This window comes from Ambystoma mexicanum, chromosome 4q (genome assembly GCF_040938575.1).
Source record: "Ambystoma mexicanum isolate Mex_15411 chromosome 4q, UKY_AmexF1_1, whole genome shotgun sequence".
Classification (NCBI taxonomy): Eukaryota; Metazoa; Chordata; class Amphibia; order Caudata; family Ambystomatidae; genus Ambystoma; species Ambystoma mexicanum.
The window spans coordinates 543,395,961-543,422,614 of record NC_090928.1 but is presented as its reverse complement, the minus strand read 5'-3'; the positions used below and the strand labels follow the sequence as shown (position 1 = coordinate 543,422,614).

Below are 26,654 nucleotides of genomic sequence, written 5' to 3'. Positions count from 1 at the left end.
CAGGAACAAATTATAACCCCAACTCCAGTAGTCGACTGGCATGGTCATCAATCAGTCCAAATCTGAGAAGGGTTCTGTTTCCATACTTCTTGTCCTCTACCTCTTCCTCTGCTCTTTTTTTTCTCCCTCTGTCTGCCACGTCTGGTTCCATTTATTTTCTATTGGACATTCTTTGGACTTTTCTTTTTCTGTAGAAATCATCCACATATACTCTAAAAACTAAAAAAACACGCTTGCTTTTCCCACACGTTGACCCAGAAGCTAAAGATGTCGATTCTTCTTCTGCCGTACTAATATCAGATGATTCTGATGAAGAGGATCCCAACGTTGAACCAACTGGAATGGTGTCATTTGTTTTATAAAGGGTATCCTATTTTTTGGAAAAGGTATACATTCTGTCACTGTTATAGTCCTCACGATCTCGTTGGAACTTACGGATCTTCCATTGATGAATTTCATCTTGATAGTTGCGTAGTTTTTCATTCCGCTTTGTCTTGAACTAATTTATCACATCTTGATCTTGTGAATTAGTTAATTCCTCCATAAGATCAGTTATTTCTTAGGTTAACTGTGTGTGGTACATTTTTGCATATTGAATCAAAATACAAAGCATGTGTTGTGGCACTCTGTTAAGCCCATTTCCCATTCCTTAAGCATCTCACAATTTTTCTCCTAATAGTTAGGAAAGGTGAGAATGCAAAGTCCCTGAGGGATCATCTTAACATCAATGTATCTTTCCAGCGCTGGAAATTCCCACCACTTCGATAATACGATGCACAATAATTTATCAAATTTTGTTAATTTATCCAATATGGGTGTACTAATGGTGGTATTAGGCTGGTTGCTTTCATTGGTTGTTGAAGTTGCACCCTGTTCAACAGCCAGATCGGCTAGTTTCGAGCTGTTTGCCACTGAAAGTAGCACGGGTAGTAAAGCACAGTGGCAACACGCTCGTCTTGGAAACAAGACGACGCAGAGCAACACAGGTTTGAATCCTGGGTACGTGCTTAGAAATCTCTTCAGTATTAAGCGCTTTATAAAAAAAACATTTATAATCATAATCCAATTTAATCTCATTTTTCTCATGAATATTAATGAGGGATATCCTGAAAGTCCATCAGGATTCTGCCCCTCAAGGCCCGGAGTCAGACAAATCTGGACAGGAATGAAAAAGGTCAACCAAGAAACCTTCAGATGGGAGGAGCCCATTGAGTCACCCCACTTGCCTGCCGTGCAGTGGAAGTGAGGAGCAGCTGAGCTTAGGTGTCTGCCCAACAGTGTCACAGCAAAAAGGTCTGTGAAAGCAGTGAAGCAATCAAGATAGTAGGATTGAGAAAGGGTTTCTTACGTGATTGGGGATTCATTTCTGTGCAAAAGTGTTGAGTCTTTGAGAAATGGGGCCTTATATCTAAGAAGTAGTGGACAGAATTTCAACAGAGATAAACCTAAAATATGGAAATTTTTCTTGCCATATCACTAATATTTGGTCTGGTGGATTACAGTAGGTCTATGCTGGCTAATTTCAGAGATCTAGAAGTGAGGTAACAATGACAGTCTATGGAGGGGTAAACCATGCAAAACCTTGTGGACCAGACATGAGATCTTGAATTGTCCTTTACAAAGCAATCCAGCAATCTCTGTGGATTGATAACATATATGTGCTGCTTTCCAGCATACAATGCTAAATGCAATGGAGGGAATATTCTGTCCATAAATGACCCATGGCAGCAGTATGGCATCACTGCACGAGCCAAGCTTGAAGTGCTTGAGTCGAATCATGGACAGTGGGAATGTAAAACAGCATTACACTGCATCTTTGATTACATCCCTGTTTTGCTTCCCATTAGTGCACAGTAGTTTTTGGAGAGCCCAAGTACACAATGAAAAGAGAAACATTACACGCTGAAAGGCAATAATCCACATAACACACTTAGCTCAAATGTAAAATGTCTCTTTAAGGTCGTTTATTCGCAAATCAGCATACATACAATAATAAATGCAGTAAAAAGAATGCATGAATGTTAAAAAATATTTCACTGTTTAAGCAGCTGGCATAAAACTCCTCATCTCACCAGAACTGCACTGAAAACCCCTGAATCAGACAGGCAGAGAGATGTTGCTTAACAGACATAGAAAGCAGTGTGTCCACTCTTTCTCTGAATCTTTTCTCTGTCTGCCTAAATTGGTGCTCTCCTTTTTAAACCTCCCACAAATGCAAGATGGCATTTTCCAGAAAGTTCTGCCTCTCAAAGTCCACCTGTTGCCAATTCCCATAGATCCTCGGCCGAAATGACCCATGGCAACCTCAAGAGTTAAACTCTTCCCTTTTCTCATGAAAGTGCAAAAAACAGCATAACTTTCCTCCGGCTCTACAATGTTATTGGACACTAGCTGGCAACTTTATTCAAAACAGACCTTGAAGCAATGCAGACTAGCATAGGCGAGAAAAACATGCTCTTCTTGTTATTCAGAGTTCACATTAAAATGCAGCTTTCACTGAGGCCTGAAAAAAAATTGCAGATTCCACTGAGGATTGAAGAGAATGTCCATTATAACTCTAAGCGCACCCAGAATGCATTTCACATAGATGCCATGTTTTTTAGTCAAAAGCCACTCACAGACACTAAACCAATGTTGCCCTTCCCAACCTAGCTCACTTGCACATTGGCGAGAAGGGCATGATGTACCCCATATAAACCAAGTAAGCTACACCCCTGATGGGTGTCATTCGCATTGCAATAGCTTTGCTAGGTGTTGGAAAAGATGGCACATTTTTTACAGATCAGATTAGGCTCCCAGTGAGTGTGTGAGTGAGTGCGTGAGTAAGTGTGCGAGTGAGTGAGTGGGTGTTGGAGAGCTTATAAAGTGCATTGCCAAAATGAATCACCTATATAGTTTGAGCTTTCATTTTATAATGACTTGACAGGGGCTGCTCTTAAAAGAGAATATTTTGTAAATGATCAATAAAATCACTCCACAGCCTCCAAAATCCAGTTTCCTTAGTGTTGGGAGTGCTCAAAAGACATGGCTGACATGTAAATGAGGGGAGCAAGTTAATAACAAAAGCAATAAACCTCTTCTTCTTTTTACCATTATTGAAACAGTTACTGAACCAGGCTGCCGAATGGAAGATACAGACGCAAATGATGAAAGAACAGGAAACACTCCTAAAGGCTCAGGTACAGAACTTGTAACATCTGTTGGGTTTTTAGGTGCTTCTACAGATGATTTGTCATCTCTGCTGTAACTTTGCCATACAATGCAGCACACAATGAAAGGTGGAACCTGATAATCTCCAGGTGTCAGCGGAGAAGCTAGGGTTGCAGCTGGGAGAATGGTGATGGTGCAACATAACATTGGCGTATCACTGGATAAGTTTCCATAGAGCCCCAGATTCAACAGCGTGTCAGTGCCTAATTTTCCCATATTCAAAAAATGAAAGCTGCAAAATAAACATTATCTTGCTTCAGTAAATAAAATAAAATAAAGATTTAAGGAGGCTAGGTCTCAACGGCAATGGGCCATGCAGAAGAATATCTGTGAGTAAAGTCATGGTTTATATTAGGTTGTAAACTGCAGCACAGCGACGGCTGTTGGAAAAGGGTGGCATGTGCAAATGATGCCCGAGTCGCCCAGAACTAGCTGAAAAAGGCCCAAGCTCATAGTTAAGGTTGACTTGCTCGAAATGCGATTGGTGAATTTCAGGGGTTTTGTTGCGTTAAATCTGATCACCTTAACACTCGCTTAGCCAAGGCTTTTCTCATTGAATTTCAAAGATTTTGTTGCCAAGTATTTTTCATATTAAATTTGATCACCTGAACCCTCTCCTAACTTAAGTTTTTTCAGTGAATAATATATGACCCTTGTCAAATCCCACATTGTTTCCAATTCAGGGACAGCGATAGGGTTAATCGGCATGCGTTTGCTCAAAAACTAGGCATGTGCCGAATGTAATTACAATCAGCGGAATTGAGTTCAGTTATTGACTACATGAAATTGCAAAATCATAAATGTGTTTTCAACTACTCTTCTGGTGAATTTGAAAAAAAGTAGAACACAAAAGTATAGAGTTTACCCCTAGAGTGAGGAGTTCAGGGTTCACTGCCTGGTTTATGTTATTAGCAAGGTAAGTGGAACTCAATTCGAGTTATCATTACATTTACTGTATTTATCCCACACATTCTTTATTACGTTTTTATTTCACAAAATGTCACCACTTTTATGATTTTGGGGAAATGTTGTGCTCAAGTTCACAAAATGTGCAGAAGCAAAATTGGCGAATTTTCCAATGGTCTACTGCAAAACCTCTTTGTTCGGTTCACTTGTTCCTTCTCTTTTTAAGACTATTCCTGTATTGGTTATAATGTATTGAGATGAAAATAGGATCACTTTTGTCAGCTTTGGTCCAACTTAAGTAACTAAAGTACACTTTATTCTATATAGTCTCATCAATGTGCACCTATAAAAAGCTCTAGTGTTTGTTCTAGATCTCAAGCTCAGATGATGCTTCTCTGGTTGTGGGAATGTTCGCAAGATAATCCCTCAAGCACTCTGTTATTGGGACAAGTTTGAAACACGTATGGACTTATGTTGAACTCGGCATATTACGGGTATGAAGAAGTGGGACTGGGTTGTCTGTGCGTTTCCTTCTGAGGGAAAACCGCCATTCACTATAGGATGCAGTGTTAGACATGGGGACCTGTCTGTTCTCCAGTTTTTCATATCAAACACTACATCAGGCAGTGAATTTGCTCAATTGTCAGTAAGTGGTGCATCCACCATGAAACAACATAGTGGCTGCCATTACTGAGGATCTCTGTGTAGTGCGCGTGTTCTTCTCAGGTGCAAAAGAGTGGGGAGAATCACCAGGGATACATGCCTTTCGACCTGTCTCAATAATGTTATGTGGGTTGAGACTAAGGATGTGCTAAGCCTTTTAACCACCGGCATAATTGTGCTAAATTCCTGACTTTAAAGCTACATGAAGTTTCCAAGTTCCCCATTTGTATTCTGGCTACACAGACAGTGAAGTGTTTTGCCCACACCATTCATTTTTCTGATCAAATTTCCTGCCAATTCTCATTGCAGATAAAAATCAAGTTCACAAAAATACAATTGTTCAGAGAGGCATACACCCCTTTGCATAGAGTAGTACTAGCTAAAGTACATGTAGCTGGAAAAAACCCACTCAAAAGCACATTTGATGAGGTTTATTACTTATGTCCTACAATAAGTGGTAAAGAGAACACTCACACTCATATTTGCATCCAATCTGCACATGTGCAACCCTGCCCAAAAAAATGTAAAAATGTACAAATTCATCAAAATCAAAGTAACTAGTTCTTATAAATGTAGAAAAATACCTGTGTTTTGGTAAGGTGCATCATTTGTTCTGATCATACAGCAGACCAAATGACTCATTCAGAATCTTCCAGACAAAAAGGTGTGGTCAAACATAATTTCCAGGGAAGTCACAATTTCCAGGGAAGTCACAAGAGAAAAATAGAAGGCAGAAGTGGCATACTGTACAGCCTGGCATGCTCCTCTTTATCATCCTTTTTGAACTTGGGAGTACTTGGTTTGTGAATAATATGTTGCCGTAATATTTATCTGCATCCATTTACTTGTTTCGACAGGTATAAGTTAGCCAGATTTACTGTTTGGTCATTACTGTTTAAGAATAAACTACAAGCCCCATTTATTGTGCTAATAAACCCATACGCATACGTAAATACTTAAAAACCAGATCCCTGGACATTTAATGATGCCTGAGAAAATCTTTACAACTTTGTGAAGTAAGCAACGTTTAGTGTTAACCTTCATGAGGTTCCTGAATGCAAAGTCCTGCAATTGAGCACAGCCCTAGTTGGGGCGTGGGTGAATTCTCTCCAGATAGGGGGGAGATGCGCAGAGTCGAGTTCCTATTCCACATACCACTCCAAAATGGCCCAGCTGCACTGCTAGGAAAAGAAGCACTTGCAGATGCACTTAACCATTTGAAATATGACCATATATTCCTTTGTTCTCATGCAGATTGCACTTTATTCTGAGAAGTTTGGAGAATTCCAGGGTTCGCTCGCAAAAAGCAATGAGGTTTTCAGCACCTTCAAGCTTGAGATGGATAAAGTGAGTATTGTCTCGATTAGTTAATAGGTACTTGGCTTCTTTGGACATATTTAGGCACTGCTGGCGATTTTCCACATTCCAACATTTTCACAACTATGAAAAAGCCATTTGGTACCCCGGGATGGAGCAACAACCTCTGGGAGAGGTGGAGGAGGGCAGCCTTGATACTGGTGGACCTCTGTCGGGAGGGAGTCCTCCTGCTGTTTGAGGAGTGCAAAACAAAATTAATATGGGAGAGTGGGAAAGATTGCAGTATATCCAGATAAGGCACTGGTTTTCACAAAGCGCAGTCAAAGAGGCGGGCACAAGGGCTCCATTGGGCCTAGAAACGACAATGTGATAGGGGTCGTCATGGAAGGGAGTATCGAGGTTATATCGTCTATTAGACAGGGCATTGTTGGAAGAGAAACTTGTGCATTTGACCAAATGGGAAAGGAAACTGGGAATCACACTCACAGAAGGGGATTGGAGCCAGATCTGGGGGAGAGCCCACAAGGCCTTGAAAAGTATAGCCATCAAAGAAGCAGCTTAGAAAGTGTGCTTCAGATGGTACTTGACTCTGCAACGGATTTGCAGGATGAATGACAGGTTCTCACCCTTCTGCTGAAGGAAGTGCAGGGAGGTGGGGGATCTGCGACATACGTGGTGGTTCTGTCCAGAGGCTCAGATTTTCTGGAAAGCGATCCGGGGACATATCAGGGCTACAGCAGGAGTACAACAGCCCCATACCCCAAAGGTGATAATACTGGGGACTGTTGCTGATGATGTTAACTATGTTTATATTCGTGTTGCTTCCAGAGTTTTATCTAAGATGCCAGAGCAAGCCTCAGAAACACATTTCCTACAGTGCATTGCTGTGCTTCAAGTTGCTAAATGGGCTCTGCTGTGCAACTTCGCTGCATGTTCTAAGATGAGTGCCAGACTAAGCATTAGGAGCATTGCATTACCTAATGGCACGCTTCCTGTGTTCAAAGTGCATATAGGTTAAAATGTCACCTATAGGAATAGGAACAGTAAGACATGTGAAGATAGTTGAATAAGTGAAGCCTAATGGTGAAGAAAGAATTACCACTGTAATGCCCACAGAAAGATATAGCATACCTAATATACATGCACATAGTAAAGAAACAATAAGACCCTCATCACGAGTTCAGCAGACTTATTCCCAGAGCTATAACATAACATACTTATTGTTAGCACATGCAGAAAATCTGGGAACCCACCTCGTTATAGCACAACCACTTGCAGTGATGGATGTAGATTTTCAGAAATATTGCAATTGCATTGTCTCTTTGTGCTTTGGAGGATCTGAAAAAGAGGGGGGCTGTGTTTGGTAAGTGGGGAGAAAGGGAAAATGCCAGATAACTGATGGTATGTTGATGTGGGCAGTTTGGAAGTTCGGCAGTACCCTGTTTCTTGGTGTCACCAGCCCTTGAGATATCTGTATCCAGAGGGGAGCCTTGTGTGCCCATAGTGCAAAATGTACTGGTCGGGACTGATATAGAAGTGTAGTATCCTTATGCTTTATGATTTTTGGGAGGTGTGTTCAATTGCTATGTGTGTGTGGCTTAGTTGGTATGCATTTTCTGTGTTGGAATGTAGAATTTATATTTATATTAATTTGAGTAACAGGGCTTTCGATTTTGATCAGAAATGATTTACAATAACACACAGGCGGTGGAGGCATCCCGAGGCGACGCCTTTACAACAGCACAAACATGAGATCAAGTGTTAAGCAAGTTTATGGGGGGTGAACAAAGTGTGGCCAAAACAAAACACACACCAAAAGTGTACTTACATACAGGTGACATAGGAAGGTAACACTAGCCTAGAAACGTAAGTGCTTGAAACTAAAGAGTACAGTACAAATATATAAAATTACATAATTAGGCAGCGATGAACGGAGGGTCAGGTAGAGAGGAAGAAGGAAAGGACAGGGGGAGCTCCATCTTTGGCAAGTAATTAAAGCTTACGTTGTGCTTTGACGAGATCCACAGTCGGGCTGGCTTTGATTGTAATGGGCAGTGGATTCCAGTGGACTGGGGTGAGTAGGGAGAAAGAGTGTAAGTGAGGGGAGGCACATGATGGGCATCAGGCAATGAGGTTGAGTAAGGAAGCTGGAGCAGGGAAAAGAGATGGGGAGTGCACAGAAATACATCCAGACAGGTGGAAGGGGACTAAGGAGCACAGTGATAGCTTTGTAGACTACGAGAAGGAATTTTAATATGGACAGATTGTGCGTAGGCAACCAGTATGGTGTTGGTAGGTAAATGTAGAGGTTGATGTGGCTGGGTTGTAGAACGTGTGGGTAGTGAAGTTGACACATTTCTCTAGAGGGAGGAAGGAAGATGGGCAAGGATTAGGCTCGAGCAGTAGTTGAGTTTGCTTAGCACAAGGGTGAAAATTAGAGTTTTCATAGAGTAGTGAGTAAGAAAGGGGAACATTTTCTGAATGTTGAGAAGGTTAATACCACCAGCAGAGATGTGTTGGTAGTGGTGAATTGTTGCAGTCAAAGTTTGCTATCAAAGAACACACAATGGTTGTGATCAATGAGTGAGGGAAGAAGAAGGTCAGCCGGGAAAGAGATTGGAGAGGGATGGGCTGGGATGGCTTTGAAAGTCGGTGGAAAGAAGATTTGCATTTTTGAAGAGAGCCATTTAGTGATGGATTGCATCATGTTGGTAATCCACTTCAAGATGGCTGGTGTGAAGGAGGGAATTGAAAAAAAGATTTCAGTGCTTTCAGCAAAGAAGTGATAGTGAAAGTCAAAGAACGAGATAAGTCTTCCGAGGTCACAGGTGTAGATGTGAAGGAGCAGAGGAACAAGGAATGATCCTTGGGGGACCATGACATGGTGAGAGTTGGGGTCAGTGGTTTGCGAGTCCCAAGAGATTTTAAAGGAGCAACCTTTCAGGTCGGAGGCAGTCCGGACTACAGCAGATTTGTGAAACCCAAAGTCCAGGAGAGTGAGTAGGAGAGAGAGGACTGGTCGACAGTGTCAGAAGCAGCGGTGTGGTCCAAAAGAGGGAGTATAGAAGAGAGTTTGGAGTAGTGAGGAAGAGAGAGAAAGTTGGAGATGCATGAGTGCACTCTCGGTGGAGTGTTTACTGTGGAAGCAAGATTTGAATGGATCTGCAAGGCCATTATCTTTAACATACTTAGCGATTGTCTTAGTGCAGGTAGCAGTCAGTGGAGGACTCAGCAAACCCTTGGAGTATCCATCCAGTGGTGTGGCTGTCTGAATGTTCTGGTAGTGGCCCTAAGGCATCCGGGAGTGTTGGAGTGTTCCTAGCAGTGGACAGCGTGCGTGCAGTGCCTGTTACTAAATCACTCTTGAGAAAGACTGAGGAAGACATATGACAGCAGGCAGCAGTGAGTACCAAGTCAAAAGTGGAGTGAAGTTGTTGCAAGTCGAAAATCCAAGGCAAATGGCTACAAATGGACACTAAAAAGTAGTAGGTCATACTGCTGCTGTGAAAAATCTAAAATGTGCAAAATGGCCAGATCTCACCCTTTTGTACACAGCACAGATCTGCCCGTTTGCTTGTCCCCATGCAATCCTTCATTTTCTGCTGCAGGGAAGTGCTCGTACAACAGGAAAAAAAGGTTTTTCCACCAGCTACTGTGTGGACGTTCACATTTGAGTTAAATAATTAGGTATTTGAACTCGTATTACAGAGGTACCTCTTGCGTTGCTGCTATCCCACCAGGGTATCCCACCAGGCACATAGCAGAAGGGGATACATGTTTCCACCTCCTCGCTCCCACTCCGTCTGCACAACCACTTTGTTTTACGCCAGCATCGCCAGCATTTGATTTTCGTGCTGGGACAAAACTAATGGATTCCTTAGAAATCAGTCTGGTTTAGCACTTGCTAAATGCAGTCAGATTTCATAGGAATCAATTGTACCTCCTGCAAAGCATCATTTGCAGGAGACATTTACATTTTTTACAAAACAGCATAAAATCAAGGAGTTAAGGTTATTTCGCTTGATTTTACTCTAGCACTCTGTTTTTACAAAAGTTGAAAATTGTATGGCACGGCCCCTACAGCAAGTACATGCTAACGTTGGCAGGTCCATGCATGCAATTTGTACTTATGATAAAAATTACCCCGATAATGTTCATATGTTCTTATCAGAAGAGTTGCCTTCGGTGCTGCACTCTTTCATTTGGCGTAGATTAGGGTTTTCTTTTTCTCTGTTGTCCCTTCCTAGATAATTACATTGTTGTACTAGTAATTCAGTCGTTTCATCAAGGCAAGCAGTTCCTGGTTCAGATCCTTGCAACAAAATATGTATTTCTCCCTTTTCATTTCATAGATGACAAAGAAGATGAAAAAACTGGAAAAAGAGACGCACACTTGGAAAACCAGATTTGAGAACTGTAATAAAGCGATGCTTGACATGATTGAAGAGGTAAGGCAACGTGTGCATGTTGCATTCCAAAATGTACAGACAATACTGTTGTGGCCCTCATTACGGGTCCGGCGGTAACCGTGCCGGTAAAATCAGCAGGTAGCCACCGGACCCATAATGATTTACCAGTGCCTGACTTGCCGGAAACACCGGTGCATTACAACCCCGATGGTCCGGTAAGTCAGGCGCCAGTAATTGTACCACGGAAACACCGGCACAGTTAATAACGGTGCCAGTGATTCTGTGAAAATCTGCGGGCGGGTGCTGTTCCGCCCGGCAGGTCAGACCTGCCAGGCGGAACAGCACCCACCAACCAGACTTGTACTTTGCCGGTCGGAAAAAATTGTGCCGGGAGGCACTGTTGTTTCCGGACCGGCAATGTTGTAATGAGCACCTGTGTGTATGTGCACATTTACACAGGTGTGTAGTCAATTTAATAGATGCATATAGTACAATGAGTCCTCATGATGCGCTGCCCAGAGATAGTACTATTACCCAACTCACAGGCCGATTCATGGAATAATTAGCGCGGCGCAAGTGGGCAAAAACGTGCGAATCGCAGTGGAATAGCGAAAATCGCAGTGCAAGTGCGAAAATCACACGAAAAGCAGCGCACGTCGATTCATGGAAGGCCGTGCGCGAGAAAACCAGCGGATGTGCGATAAAAAAGTGCGCGGCGCACGTTGGCGCACAGGCCATCTAACAGCGTGCGCCAGGTCACAGCGAAAATCGCACAGGCCACAGCGAAATTCGCACATAGCGCGGCGCACGCAACAAAAGTAGGCGGAACACGGGCGTAACACTCGGAATGGGGAACAACTTGCCAAAACGTGGGCGTCACGGGGGAAGTACAGGGCACAAGTGCGCGGAACGCCCACACGCTCGCCTACAACACGTATTCATGGAATAGAATAGGGGAAAAAAGCGCACGCTCAAACCAGCGCACAGGCACAAACACGACCGCCACAAGAAAGCAGGCGGTAGCGTCTCTGCGGCTGTAAGAAATGTGCGCCAAAAGGTGCGCCAACAAATAGCACCTATATACTGCCATGATGAATGTCCCATACTGTGGCCCTCCAGGAAAAATGACGTGCAAAGGGGTACCCACAAACACGGACACCCGCTGACAAAAAATACGTGTGCGTGTATACCGGGGTGCGCGGGAAGTCTCACACGCGATTTCAGCAGGGTACGTGCATCACAGGGGTTCGCGTGAAGTTATTCACGCGATCGGGCCTGGGGGTGCGGGCTACGTGTATTTCAGGGGTTCGCGTGAAGTTTCTCACGCGATCGGGCCTGGGGGAGCGTGCTACGTGTATTTCAGGGGTTCGCGTGAAGTTTCACACGCGATCGGGCCTGGGGGAGCGGGCTACGTGTATTACAGGGGTTCGCGTGAAGTTCCTCACGCGATCGGGCCTGGGGGAGCGTGCTACATGTATTTCAGGGGTTCGCGTGAAGTTTCACACGCGATCGGGCCTGGGGGAGCGGGCTACGTGTATTACAGGGGTTCGCGTGAAGTTCCTCACGCGATCGGGCCTGGGGGAGCGGGCTACGTGTATTCCAGGGGTGCGTGAGAAGTTCCACACGCGAATAGCCTGGGCGCGTGTATTTCAGGGGTGCGCGGGAAGTTCCACACGCGAATAGCCTGGGCGCCTGTATTTGAGGGGTGCGCGGGGAAGTTCCACACGCGAATAGCCTGGGCGCGTGTATTTCAGGGGTGCGCGGGAAGTTCCACACGCGAATAGCCTGGGCGCGTGTATTTCAGGGGTGCGCGGGAAGTTCCACACGCGAATAGCCTGGGCGCGTGTATTTCAGGGGTGCGCGGGAAGTTCCACACGCGAATAGCCTGGGCGCGTGTATTTCAGGGGTGCGCGGGAAGTTCCACACGCGAATAGCCTGGGCGCGTGTATTTCAGGGGTGCGCGGGAAGTTCCACACGCGAATAGCCTGGGCGCGTGTATTTCAGGGGTGCGCGGGAAGTTCCACACGCGAATAGCCTGGGCGCGTGTACTTCAGGGGTGCGCGGGAAGTTTTACACGCGAATAGCCTGGGCGCCTGTATTTCAGGGGTGCGCGGGAAGTTCCACACGTGAATAGCCTGTGCGCGTGTATTTCAGGGGTGCGTGGGAAAATTTACACGCGATTTCTGCACGGTACGTGTATTTCAGGGGTGCCGGGGAGTCCCACATGTGATTTGACAGTGTGGGTCCTCCCAGGTGTACCCTGTACACCCTCCACGGCCCCTGCAGGCAGCCCACACCACAGGGGACTACCCTGCATCCCTGGTCATGTCCCGCAGGCAGCCCACCCAACATGGGCATGCCCCCCAGCAAAGGCACATGTCTCCTTGAACTAATGAACACCAACTCATGTCCCCCACCACCCCCACCCCCCAGCACTGTGGGGCACCTGCCAGCAGGCCCCCACCCATGTCCAACTCATGTCCCCCACCACCCCCACCCCCCAGCACTGTGGGGCACCTGCCAGCAGGCCCCCACCCATGTCCAACTCATGTCCCCCACCCCCCAGCACTGTGGGGCACCTGCCAGCAGGCCCCCACCCATGTCCAACACATGTCCCCCACCACCCCCACCCCCCAGCACTGTGGGGCACCTGCCAGCAGGCCGCCACCCATGTCCAACTCATGTCTCCCACCACCCCCACCCCCCAGCCACCAGGGTCACCCTCCACCAGGCCCCCACTCATGTCACCCACCACCCCCACCCCCCAGCCACCAGGGTCACCCTCCACCAGGCCCCCACTCATGTCTCCCACCACCCCCACACCCCAGCAGTGCAGGGGCACCCTCCACCAGGCCCCCACTCATGTCTACCACCACCCCCACCCCCCCAGCCACCAGGGGCACCCTCCACCAGGCCCCCACTCATGTCTACCACCACCCCCACCCCCCCAGCCACCAGGGGCACCCTCCACCAGGCCCCCACCCATGTCTCCCACCACCCCCACCCCCCAGCCACCAGGGTCACCCTCCACCAGGCCCCCACTCATGTCCCCCACCACCCCCACCCCCCAGCACTGTGGGGCACCTGCCAGCAGGCCCCCACCCATGTCCAACTCATGTCCCCCACCACCCCCACCCCCCAGCACTGTGGGGCACCTGCCAGCAGGCCCCCACCCATGTCCAACTCATGTCTCCCACCACCCCCACCCCCCAGCCACCAGGGTCACCCTCCACCAGGCCCCCACTCATGTCACCCACCACCCCCACCCCCCAGCCACCAGGGTCACCCTCCACCAGGCCCCCACCCATGTCTCCCACCACCCCCACCCCCCAGCCACCAGGGTCACCCTCCACCAGGCCCCCACTCATGTCACCCACCACCCCCACCCCCCAGCCACCAGGGGCACCCTCCACCAGGCCCCCACCCATGTCTCCCACCACCCCCACCCCCCAGCCACCAGGGTCACCCTCCACCAGGCCCCCACTCATGTCTCCCACCACCCCCACACCCCAGCCACCAGGGTCACCCTCCACCAGGCCCCCACTCATGTCTCCCACCACCCCCACACCCCAGCAGTGCAGGGGCAGCCTCCACCAGGCCCCCACTCATGTCACCCACCACCCCCACCCCCCAGCCACCAGGGGCACCCTCCATCAGGCCCCCACCCATGTCTCCCACCACCCCACACCCCAGCAGTGCAGGGGCACCCTCCACCAGGCCCCCACTCATGTCTACCACCACCCCCACCCCCCCAGCCACCAGGGGCAACCTCCACCAGGCCCCCACTCATGTCTCCCACCACCCCCACACCCCAGCAGTGCAGGGGCAGCCTCCACCAGGCCCCCACTCATGTCACCCACCACCCCCACCCCCCAGCCACCAGGGTCACCCTCCACCAGGCCCCCACCCATGTCTCCCACCACCCCCACCCCCCAGCCACCAGGGTCACCCTCCACCAGGCCCCCACTCATGTCACCCACCACCCCCACCCCCCAGCCACCAGGGTTACCCTCCACCAGGCCCCCACTCATGTCTCCCACCACCCCCACACCCCAGCAGTGCAGGGGCACCCTCCACCAGGCCCCCACTCATGTCTACCACCACCCCCACCCCCCAGCCACCAGGGGCACCCTCCACCAGGCCCCCACCCATGTCTCCCACCACCCCCACCCCCCACGGTCACCCTCCACCAGGCCCCCACTCATGTCACCCACCACCCCCACCCCCCAGCCACCAGGGGCACCCTCCACCAGGCCCCCACTCATGTCTCCCACCACCCCCACACCCCAGCAGTGCAGGGGCAGCCTCCACCAGGCCCCCACTCATGTCTCCCACCACCCCCACACCCCAGCAGTGCAGGGGCAGCCTCCACCAGGCCCCCACTCATGTCACCCACCACCCCCACCCCCCAGCCACCAGGGTCACCCTCCACCAGGCCCCCACTCATGTCACCCACCACCCCCACCCCCCAGCCACCAGGGTCACCCTCCAGCAGGCCCCCACTCATGTCTCCCACCACCCCCACACCCCAGCAGTGCAGGGGCACCCTCCACCAGGCCCCCACTCATGTCTACCACCACCCCCACACACCAGCAGTGCAGGGGCACCCTCCACCAAGCCCCCACTCATGTCTACCACCACCCCCACCCCCCCAGCCACCAGGGGCACCCTCCACCAGGCCCCCACCCATGTCTCCCACCACCCCCCAGCCACCAGGGTCACCCTCCACCAGGCCCCCACTCATGTCTCCCACCACCCCCACACCCCAGCAGTGCAGGGGCACCCTCCACCAGGCCCCCACTCATGTCTACCACCACCCCCACACCCCAGCAGTGCAGGGGCACCCTCCACCAGGCCCCCACTCATGTCTACCACCACCCCCACCCCCCAGCCACCAGGGGCACCCTCCACCAGGCCCCCACCCATGTCTCCCACCACCCCCACCCCCCAGCCACCAGGGTCACCCTCCACCAGGCCCCCACTCATGTCTCCCACCACCCCCACACCCCAGCAGTGCAGGGGCACCCTCCACCAGGCCCCCACTCATGTCTACCACCACCCCCACACCCCAGCAGTGCAGGGGCACCCTCCACCAGGCCCCCACTCATGTCTACCACCACCCCCACCCCCCAGCCACCAGGGGCACCCTCCACCAGGCCCCCACCCATGTCTCCCACCACCCCCACCCCCCAGCCACCAGGGTCACCCTTCACCAGGCCCCCACTCATGTCTACCACCACCCCCACCCCCCAGCCACCAGGGGCACCCTCCACCAGGCCCCCACCCATGTCTCCCACCACCCCCACCCCCCAGCCACCAGGGTCACCCTCCACCAGGCCCCCACTCATGTCTCCCACCACCCCCACACCCCAGCAGTGCAGGGGCACCCTCCACCAGGCCCCCACTCATGTCTACCACCGCCCCCACACCCCAGCAGTGCAGGGGCACCCTCCACCAGGCCCCCACTCATGTCTACCACCACCCCCACCCCCCAGCCACCAGGGTCACCCTCCACCAGGCCCCCACTCATGTCACCCACCACCCCCACCCCCCAGCCACCAGGGTCACCCTCCACCAGGCCCCCACCCATGTCTCCCACCACCCCCACCCCCCAGCCACCAGGGTCACCCTCCACCAGGCCCCCACTCATGTCTCCCACCACCCCCACACCCCAGCCACCAGGGTCACCCTCCACCAGGCCCCCACTCATGTCTCCCACCACCCCCACACCCCAGCAGTGCAGGGGCAGCCTCCACCAGGCCCCCACTCATGTCACCCACCACCCCCACCCCCCAGCCACCAGGGGCACCCTCCATCAGGCCCCCACCCATGTCTCCCACCACCCCCACACCCCAGCAGTGCAGGGGCACCCTCCACCAGGCCCCCACTCATGTCTACCACCACCCCCACCCCCCCAGCCACCGGGGGCAACCTCCACCAGGCCCCCACTCATGTCTCCCACCACCCCCACACCCCAGCAGTGCAGGGGCAGCCTCCACCAGGCCCCCACTCATGTCACCCACCACCCCCACCCCCCAGCCACCAGGGTCACCCTCCACCAGGCCCCCACCCATGTCTCCCACCACCCCCACCCCCCAGCCACCAGGGTCACCCTCCACCAGGCCCCCACTCATGTCACCCACCACCCCCACCCCCCAGCCACCAGGGTCACCCTCCACCAGGCCCCCACTCATGTCTCCCACCACCCCCACACCCCAGCAGTGCAGGGGCACCCTCCACCAGGCCCCCACTCATGTCTACCACCACTCCCACCCCCCCAGCCACCAGGGGCACCCTCCACCAGGCCCCCACCCATGTCTCCCACCACCCCCACCCCCCAGGGTCACCCTCCACCAGGCCCCCACTCATGTCACCCACCACCCCCCAGCCACCAGGGGCACCCTCCACCAGGCCCCCACTCATGTCTCCCACCACCCCCACACCCCAGCAGTGCAGGGGCAGCCTCCACCAGGCCCCCACTCATGTCTCCCACCACCCCCACACCCCAGCAGTGCACGGGCAGCCTCCACCAGGCCCCCACTCATGTCACCCACCACCCCCACCCCCCAGCCACCAGGGTCACCCTCCACCAGGCCCCCACTCATGTCACCCACCACCCCCACCCCCCAGCCACCAGGGTCACCCTCCAGCAGGCCCCCACTCATGTCACCCACCACCCCCACCCCCCAGCCACCAGGGTCACCCTCCACCAGGCCCCCACTCATGTCTCCCACCACCCCCACACCCCAGCAGTGCAGGGGCACCCTCCACCAGGCCCCCACTCATGTCTACCACCACCCCCACACACCAGCAGTGCAGGGGCACCCTCCACCAGGCCCCCACTCATGTCTACCACCACCCCCACCCCCCAGCCACCAGGGGCACCCTCCACCAGGCCCCCACCCATGTCTCCCACCACCCCCACCCCCCAGCCACCAGGGTCACCCTCCACCAGGCCCCCACTCATGTCTCCCACCACCCCCACACCCCAGCAGTGCAGGGGCACCCTCCACCAGGCCCCCACTCATGTCTACCACCACCCCCACACCCCAGCAGTGCAGGGGCACCCTCCACCAGGCCCCCACTCATGTCTACCACCACCCCCACCCCCCAGCCACCAGGGGCACCCTCCACCAGGCCCCCACCCATGTCTCCCACCACCCCCACCCCCCAGCCACCAGGGTCACCCTCCACCAGGCCCCCACTCATGTCTCCCACCACCCCCACACCCCAGCAGTGCAGGGGCACCCTCCACCAGGCCCCCACTCATGTCTACCACCACCCCCACACCCCAGCAGTGCAGGGGGCACCCTCCACCAGGCCCCCACTCATGTCTACCACCACCCCCACCCCCCCCAGCCACCAGGGTCACCCTCCACCAGGCCCCCACTCATGTCACCCACCACCCCCACCCCCCAGCCACCAGGGTCACCCTCCACCAGGCCCCCACTCATGTCTCCCACCACCCCCACACCCCAGCAGTGCAGGGGCAGCCTCCACCAGGCCCCCACTCATGTCTCCCACCACCCCCACACCCCAGCCACCAGGGTCACTCTCCACCAGGCCCCCACTCATGTCTCCCACCACCCCCACACCCCGGCAGTGCAGGGGCACCCTCCACCAGGCCCCCACCCATGTCTCCCACCACCCCCACCCCCCAGCCACCAGGGTCATCCTCCACCAGGCCCCCACTCATGTCTCCCACCACCCCCACACCCCAGCAGTGCAGGGGCACCCTCCACCAGGCCCCCACTCATGTCTACCACCACCCCCACACCCCAGCAGTGCAGGGGCACCCTCCACCAGGCCCCCACTCATGTCTACAACCACCCCCACCCCCCAGCCACCAGGGGCACCCTCCACCAGGCCCCCACCCATGTCTCCCACCACCCCCACCCCCCAGCCACCAGGGTCACCCTCCACCAGGCCCCCACTCATGTCTCCCACCACCCCCACACCCCAGCAGTGCAGGGGCACCCTCCACCAGGCCCCCACTCATGTCTACCACCACCCCCACACCCCAGCAGTGCAGGGGCACCCTCCACCAGGCCCCCACTCATGTCTACCACCACCCCACCCCCCTAGCCACCAGGGTCACCCTCCACCAGGCCCCCACTCATGTCACCCACCACCCCCACCCCCCAGCCACCAGGGTCACCCTCCACCAGGCCCCCACTCATGTCTCCCACCACCCCCACACCCCAGCAGTGCAGGGGCAGCCTCCACCAGGCCCCCACTCATGTCTCCCACCACCCCCACACCCCAGCCACCAGGGTCACTCTCCACCAGGCCCCCACTCATGTCTCCCACCACCCCCACACCCCGGCAGTGCAGGGGCACCCTCCACCAGGCCCCCACTCATGTCTACCACCACCCCCACCCCCCCAGCCACCAGGGTCACCCTCCACCAGGCCCCCACTCATGTCACCCACCACCCCCACCCCCCAGCCACCAGGGTCACCCTCCACCAGGCCCCCACTCATGTCTCCCACCACCCCCACACCCCAGCCACCAGGGTCACCCTCCACCAGGCCCCCACTCATGTCCCCCACCACCCCCACCCCCAGCACTGTGGGGCACCTGCCAGCAGGCCCCCACCCATGTCCAACTCATGTCCCCCACCACCCCCACCCCCCAGCACTGTGGGGCACCTGCCAGCAGGCCCCCACCCATGTCCAACTCATGTCTCCCACCACCCCCACCCCCCAGCCACCAGGGTCACCCTCCACCAGGCCCCCACTCATGTCACCCACCACCCCCACCCCCCAGCCACCAGGGTCACCCTCCACCAGGCCCCCACCCATGTCTCCCACCACCCCCACCCCCCAGGGTCACCCTCCACCAGGCCCCCACTCATGTCACCCACCACCCCCACCCCCCAGCCACCAGGGGCACCCTCCACCAGGCCCCCACCCATGTCTCCCACCACCCCCACCCCCCAGCCACCAGGGTCACCCTCCACCAGGCCCCCACTCATGTCTCCCACCACCCCCACACCCCAGCCACCAGGGTCACCCTCCACCAGGCCCCCACTCATGTCTCCCACCACCCCCACACCCCAGCAGTGCAGGGGCACCCTCCACCAGGCCCCCACTCATGTCTACCACCACCCCCACCCCCCCAGCCACCAGGGTCACCCTCCACCAGGCCCCCACTCATGTCACCCACCACCCCCACCCCCCAGCCACCAGGGTCACCCTCCACCAGGCCCCCACTCATGTCTCCCACCACCCCCACACCCCAGCAGTGCAGGGGCACCCTCCACCAGGCCCCCACTCATGTCTACCACCACCCCCACCCCCCCCCCCCACCAGGGGCACCCTCCACCAGGCCCCCACTCATGTCTCCCACCACCCCCACACCCCAGCAGTGCAGGGGCACCCTCCACCAGGCCCCCACTCATGTCTACCACCACCCCCACCCCCCAGCAGTGCAGGGGCATCCTCCACCAGGCACCCACACATGTCCCCCCGCCCCCAGGTCCTGACGATACTCAATCATGGCAGTAATGGGCAGCATACCCAGCACAAACACCCAGGCAAGGATTGCATCCACCCACATAGTGAATGCAATTACATGATACAACCCCAATGGCAAGTCTGTAAATGAACACATGTCCGTCACACACACATACACAATGGGTGCAAGTGAATGTCAAAACCCATATCATGACATGTATGAAACCAATGAGAAAATACCACAAGTGAAAGTTAAAAGAACATGTATTAAAGATGAAAAATAAGTAAACAAATAAAACATACAACAATGGGGATAACAAAATAAATGGTCCATGTCCGAGAACAAATGTAAAAATAAAAAAAACAAAGTAATCCAAAAACAAATGTTGTCCAAAGCAAAATCATGTGGAAGTAAAATAAAGAAAAACAATTTCCTCATGGTGAACACAATAATTAATAAAAAAAATGTTTCTTCAAAAAGCAAACTATATACACGAAAATTCCAGGGTCCATGAGCCCAACACCTAATGAAAATAATATATACAAAAAAGTGGCCATTGTCCGAGCGGTCCAAAAAAACAAAACTTAATAAAGGAAACCTAACACTAACTAACTAAATAACTATATACAAAGGCAGCGGGCAAGTCCTGCGGCTCACTCGGTGATGTTGCTGGCCAGGGCATCATCGAACTCCATGTCGATGTCCTGGAGGCGGGACTCTGTCCTGGCCCCGAGGTCTCGCAGGGATAACCCCATGTCCAGCTCAAACTCCCTGCGAGCTTCCTCGAGGCACTCAGCCCGCCTCAACGCCCGACGCATGGAGAACTCCGCCCTGACCATGGTGAGCCGCTCCTCTTCCGCCCGCTGCCGCTCCGCACCTATCCGCTGGACCAACTGCTCCCACACGGAAGACACCACCATCCCAGGGTTGCCCTGCCCTCCGGCCGATGCCTGCCCCTCTGATCTTGAAGGCCCCGAGCCATGATGCCTCCCACGTCGAGCCTGCTGCTGCCTCCGACGCCACTGCCTCTGCCAGCACGACAGCATCCAGGCTGATGGAAACCACTGACGCCGTCGTGCACGTGCCCTGCCTGATGATGCTGTCATATCTTCCATCTGCTGGGGTCCAGTTGCTGTGTTGTCCACCCCTGCTGGACCTCCGACTCCCAACTGTGGCAGGGATGGGATCCCCACCGAGCTGGCTGAATTGGTCGGGGCAGGTCCACAGGGGGCCCTGGTGGCATCTGGGCCGGAAGACGGCAAGGAGAACGACTGGTGTATAGCCTGCACAGAGGAGGAGAGGGCCGCCCAGATTGGACAACACATGCAGGAAACCCCCGAACATGGCCGATCCCAATTGGGCCACGTCGGCACGGTGCACTTCGTGATGACGTGCGTCCTCCTCCCGGGAAGCACGCACGGCATCACGAATCACAGCCGTGCGCATCGTGACCCCAATCAGGACCTTCTCCACACGGCCAGGGGTTCCCACGTCCGCAGGTGGAGGGGAGTCAGGTGACATGGACATCCCCTCTACCTGCGGACGGGCCTGGGACGGGGCATCCCTGCTGGTGCATGGTGGTGCACTCACAGGGTCAGGGACAGCGACATGCACAGGCCCCTCCACGGTGACCTGTGCTGCCTCCTGCCCCTGGCCCTGGACTGCACCACTTGCACCAGCAGGGATGCCCCCACCAGGCCCCATGTGTGCCCCAGTGGCGGCCTCCTCCTCCTCTGTGCAAACCACCAACCTGGATGGCTCCTCACCGTCTCCCACCGTAGCAGGCCCCTGTGGGGGCTCACCCACCCCTTCCGCTGCAGCCGTGGGGGCATCCCCGCCGCCTTGCTCCACAGCGCCGTCTCCGCCCTCTTCTTCACTAGCCGCTGCGTAGAGGGAGACAAAGAACACAAGCATCAGAGCACTGTACAATGGTCCCCTAGACAGGAAGCAATAGCAGATGAGCACCACTGTCAAAGTACACTTCCATCATGTCCCTCCACAACACATGGGTCAGTCCAGGCAAAACACACACAGTAACAGGCATGGTGCATGCCATGGACATTTCCATGCTTGTCCAATGGACTCTTGAAACATTCAATGATATGTAACTCACATGCATGATGGCTCATGCCTATCACATGCACACACTTCACCTCAGTCTCATCCATCTGGGCCCAAACACACCAAACACAGCGGATACAAGGGTAATTTGCCTGCTTCACTGAATCTGTGCATTGTCACACACATGTGTCATGCATCCATGGCATGCACAAGTCACAGACACGCAGGTCAGGCACACAGACATGGCTACCATATATGTACCTGGCATCAGCACCCATCCCTCACCCCACCCATGTCCAGGTACAGAGACTGGCATGCTCTCATGTTCAAAATCTGCATAGGGCTCCCCAAGCGGCATTTGAACACATGCAACAACCATGTGGGTCACACATCACTGGTCGCACATGCATTACCATGATGTCCCTGCACACATACATGCATACATGGCCTATGGCACACATACAGGCAAATATCATAGAACCAGCACACCGCAACATGCCCTGTCTCACACAGTAATGCTTGGACACTTACCGCTCAACTCCAGACGGGCCTCCCTCTCAAGGATCTGGGCGTGGAGCGCTGGGCGTACGCGTTCCAGGACCCTCATCTGGATGGAACTCATGCGGCCCCGGCCCCCCTCCACGAGGCGCCGGGCCTTCACAAGGGTCCTGGACCTCAAGTCCTCCCAGCGCTTCTTGATCTTCAGGACGTTGCGGGTTGCCACCCCCTCCGCGTTGATGGCAACCACACAGTCGGCCCAGATCCTCTCCCGTCCTTCCTTGCTGGCGCGGGACGATCCAAAGAGGGCATCATACTGCCCCAGGACATGCTCCACCAGGACACCAACTTCGGTGTCAGTGAAGCTGGTGCCCCTCTGCCCCTCTGGCCTGGGGTTGCCACTGGTGCCAGATGTGGAAGTGCCCGACATGGCAACCCCAGAGGCAGGTGTGGGTGGGCAACTGGGTCCTGGGGCTGGGCTGTGGAGTGATGTAATCCCAGTCGGGAGTCTTCAGTTCCAGCAGGGGTGGACACAGCAACTGGACCCCTGCAGATGGCTGATGTGCAGGCACCAAATGGCAGGGCACGGTGGCAGCAGGCAGGCAGGCAGGCAGGCAGCAGCAGATGGCACGTGGGAGGCTGCTCGGGGCACTGGGGGGCAGTAACTCGGCCTTCTGGGCAGGAGCGTGGTCTTCCGTGTGTTTTCGCGTGGCCAGCTTGATACGGAGTGATTTGGCACGTGAACATCCTGCACGTCAGCGTGAAATCCGAGGAAAGGCCCTTAGCGCGTAAGCGCATCAGCACGCATACGCGATTCTATTGGACCAGCGTCCCTCAGCGCGTAAGCGCGTCTGTGACGTGACCCCCACGGGTGTTCCCCACTCAGCACGTGATGACGGAGCACACGTGGAAATACTGCACGTCAGAGTGTCATCGCGTGTAATTGGACAAAAGTGCGCGTACACGCGATTGGCCTATGTACGTGTATTTCATGGGTGCACGGGCACTTACACACGCAAGTACGTCAGCGAACCTGTATCCCGTGGTGCGTGTGAATTTCCACACGCTATTGGACTGGGAACTGGATTCCAGGGGTGCGCGGGTCACACGCTCGCCTAGAACACGCGCAAAGCATAAATTTGCGCACTTTAACAATAACAAGCTCAGACGCCAGGATGAACATACCGTTCCTAGCAGCAGTGGCAGTGGGCTACCAAAGGAGGAGGAGGAGGATAGTCAGGGCCAGAATATTCACACCCAGAACCAGCCTTTTCGGGATGCCTGATGACCAGTGTATGGGAGGTACAGGTTTCCACCACACATTATACTGGACCTGGTGAGTGAGTGGGAGGATGACCTCACATCACCCACCCTGTGCTCCAAGCACTCAGCCCCCTGGAGAAGGTCCTCAATGTACTGCACTTCTTAGCCACTGGATCATTTCAGCGGACAAGTGCCATAGTGGGTGGGGTGTCACAGGCCACCCAGTCACGCTGCCTACACCAGGTCTTGAACATCAACACTGCACGCCCATCAGTCCGCAGGCACATATACCTGCCCAGAACACCTGCAGAAAGGCATGCTGGCGCCCTGGATTTTTACGGTGTGGCACGATTCCCCAAAGTGCTAGGTGCCATCGACTGCACCCATGTGGCTCTACGTCCCCCCAGGGAATCTGAGCACATCTATAGGAACCGCAAGCACTGGCATTCCATCAACGTGCAGGTAGCATGTAATGCCAAGGGAATCATCACCTCAGTATATGCCAACTATCCCGGCTCCACCCACGACAGCTTCATTTACCGAATGTCCACCCTAAGCCGGGACCTAGAAGCTGGGCGGCATGGCGATACATGGCTGCTTGGTGAGTATGTATGCCACTGCACATGCATGCATGTTGGATACTGAGCAAGGTCACAACCCCACCAATGATACCAATCACCACCTCCACAGGGGACAGTGCCTACCCTCTCAGCCCCCACATGATGACGCCAATTCGGACCCCCACCACGCCACCCGAGGTAAGATATAACACAGCCCACATTACGACCCGGGGCATAGTGGAGCGCACATTCGGAGTGCTAAAGTCACGCTTTCGCTCCCTTGACCGTTCTGGCGGGCAGCTGTTATACGCTCCCCCAGTAGTGTGCAGGATCATAGTGGCAGCATGTGTCCTGCACAACGTTGCAACACGCCGGGGCCTGGCCGTGGACATGGTGGTGGCCCCACATCCCCAACCACATGCACAGCCGCTGCGCATGGGAGGGGAAAGGGCACGGGGGAGGCAGCCCGTACACAGCTAGTGGCTAATTACTTCACATAGAAATCACACCCCTGTGGAGTGCACACTGCCCTGGCACATTCCATCTGACAATCAATGATGACTCAACCTGACACTGATCCTGAATGTCTGGAGAATGAACCGTGAATACCATATCAGCCTGAGATTGTTCACCTGGAAGTGTCACAATGTGTGCATCCCTACCCACACAGACACCACCAATGCAGTTTTGTGAAGTTACACATTCAAGCAGCTAAAATGAATACCCACTTGCAAAATGCAACAAGAGGACAGTGCCATGTCAGCCAACCCAACCCCAGCACCGCCACACGACACACCGTGCCATGTCATGCTAATTGCAGGTAAACAAAGTAATCCCCACAACATGACACTAGTGTCACTATGTACAGTGTCCCTATTAGAAACCTGCAACACCTGAAATGCTCACAGCAATGCCGGACCAACAACATACTTGAGCACGTACTACCATTAACATGACATCACAAATGTTACATATTAGTAGTCTCACCACCTGGAAATGCCTGCACTCCCACCACTACCAACTGTGCAGTGTTGGCGCCATGTAGAGTTGTAGGTGCACTGCTGCCAACATGGACCCCATCTCCAGACTAGAGGTCCTAGTGTAGACATGAGGAAGGGACCTGCAAATTGGAGGTAGACACAGAAGAAGAGTTACACATCAATGCAACATGCAGTGTACAACACAACAGCAATATGCACTAGGAATGTATACACAGTATTGACTACAGACTGCCCACACAGCTCATGGGAGTCCAACGTCACTGTGTAATTCACTGTCACTTGGGCACACCCTTTGCAAGCCCATGGAAACGGGAAGCAGGAGGGGTGTGTGTGACTCAAACCCAAGCATCTGAACCAAATACATTACAAGCCTGCATGTGCCCAGCCACAATGCAGCGTATGCCCACAGGAACCACGGAAGCCAACAAATCGTCCCAAAAAAATTGGGAATAAAAGAAATAAAAATAAAAATAAAAATAAGAAACAATCAAAAATGGCCATTGATGGGCCCGGGGGGGTTGGGGAGGCCACCCAGGAGGTCCGAGGACAGGATGCACACCAGAACCCACCTGCGTGGATCCTGGGAAGATAAAACACCTCCATGGGCTCATGGCCCACACGGCTACCCTATTGTGGGAGTATCACTGCTGTCGCTATTATCACCCTGTGCAGCTGCATCCGGAGGTGGTTGCACTATGGGAGGCAGCCCACGCAAGGCCCTAGTCTGCTCCTCCATGGCTGCAAGCATGCGGGTGTGGTAGGTCTGGTTCTGGAGGATGAGTGTGCGGAGGTCCCCATGCAACAACTCACGGGATGCCCGGACCTCCGCCCTCGTTGCCTGCATCTCAGCTGAGAGCGTACGGGTGAGACGCTCCAGCTGCTGTTCTGTCCTTTGGTGTGTTGAAGCCTCAAGCTCAACAAGAGTCGTCCTGAGGTGAAGGAGCTCCTGCCTCAGGGCTTCCCTGTGGCCCTGGGACTCAATGGAGATGGCCTCCTGCAGAGTCACCAGTGCCGCCCGCCTGTCCCTGTTGGACCCCAACATGTCCTCCCTGTGCGACTGGCAGATGGAGTCGGTTGCCTGCTCTAGTCGCTCCATCAGCCTTTCTGGGGGGACAATGGAAGTGGCCACCCTATCCATGGCCTGAGCCATCATCTCGGATGATGCAGCCTGTTGGGTTGCCATACCGTAAATGGATTGCTCCCATGCGGTATTGCCGGGTGGCGTAAGGCCACCACGTCTGCGGGCACCACACCTGTCTGGGGCAAGGCGAACTGCGCCTTGCTGTGCCGGCACTGCCTGAGGCTGC

General features: G+C 54.2%; 1 protein-coding gene across 1 annotated transcript in view; it reads left to right on the top strand.

Annotated features, from left to right (window-relative positions):
- The window catches only part of TXLNB (taxilin beta), a 169,017-nt gene that overhangs the window by 105,783 nt on the left and 36,580 nt on the right, over positions 1-26,654 (top strand). Inside the window, exons 7-9 of the mRNA XM_069608114.1 lie at positions 3,105-3,179; positions 6,034-6,126; positions 10,449-10,544. Of these exons, the coding sequence (XP_069464215.1) occupies positions 3,105-3,179; positions 6,034-6,126; positions 10,449-10,544 (264 nt within the window). The remainder of the gene's footprint in view (positions 1-3,104; positions 3,180-6,033; positions 6,127-10,448; positions 10,545-26,654) is intronic.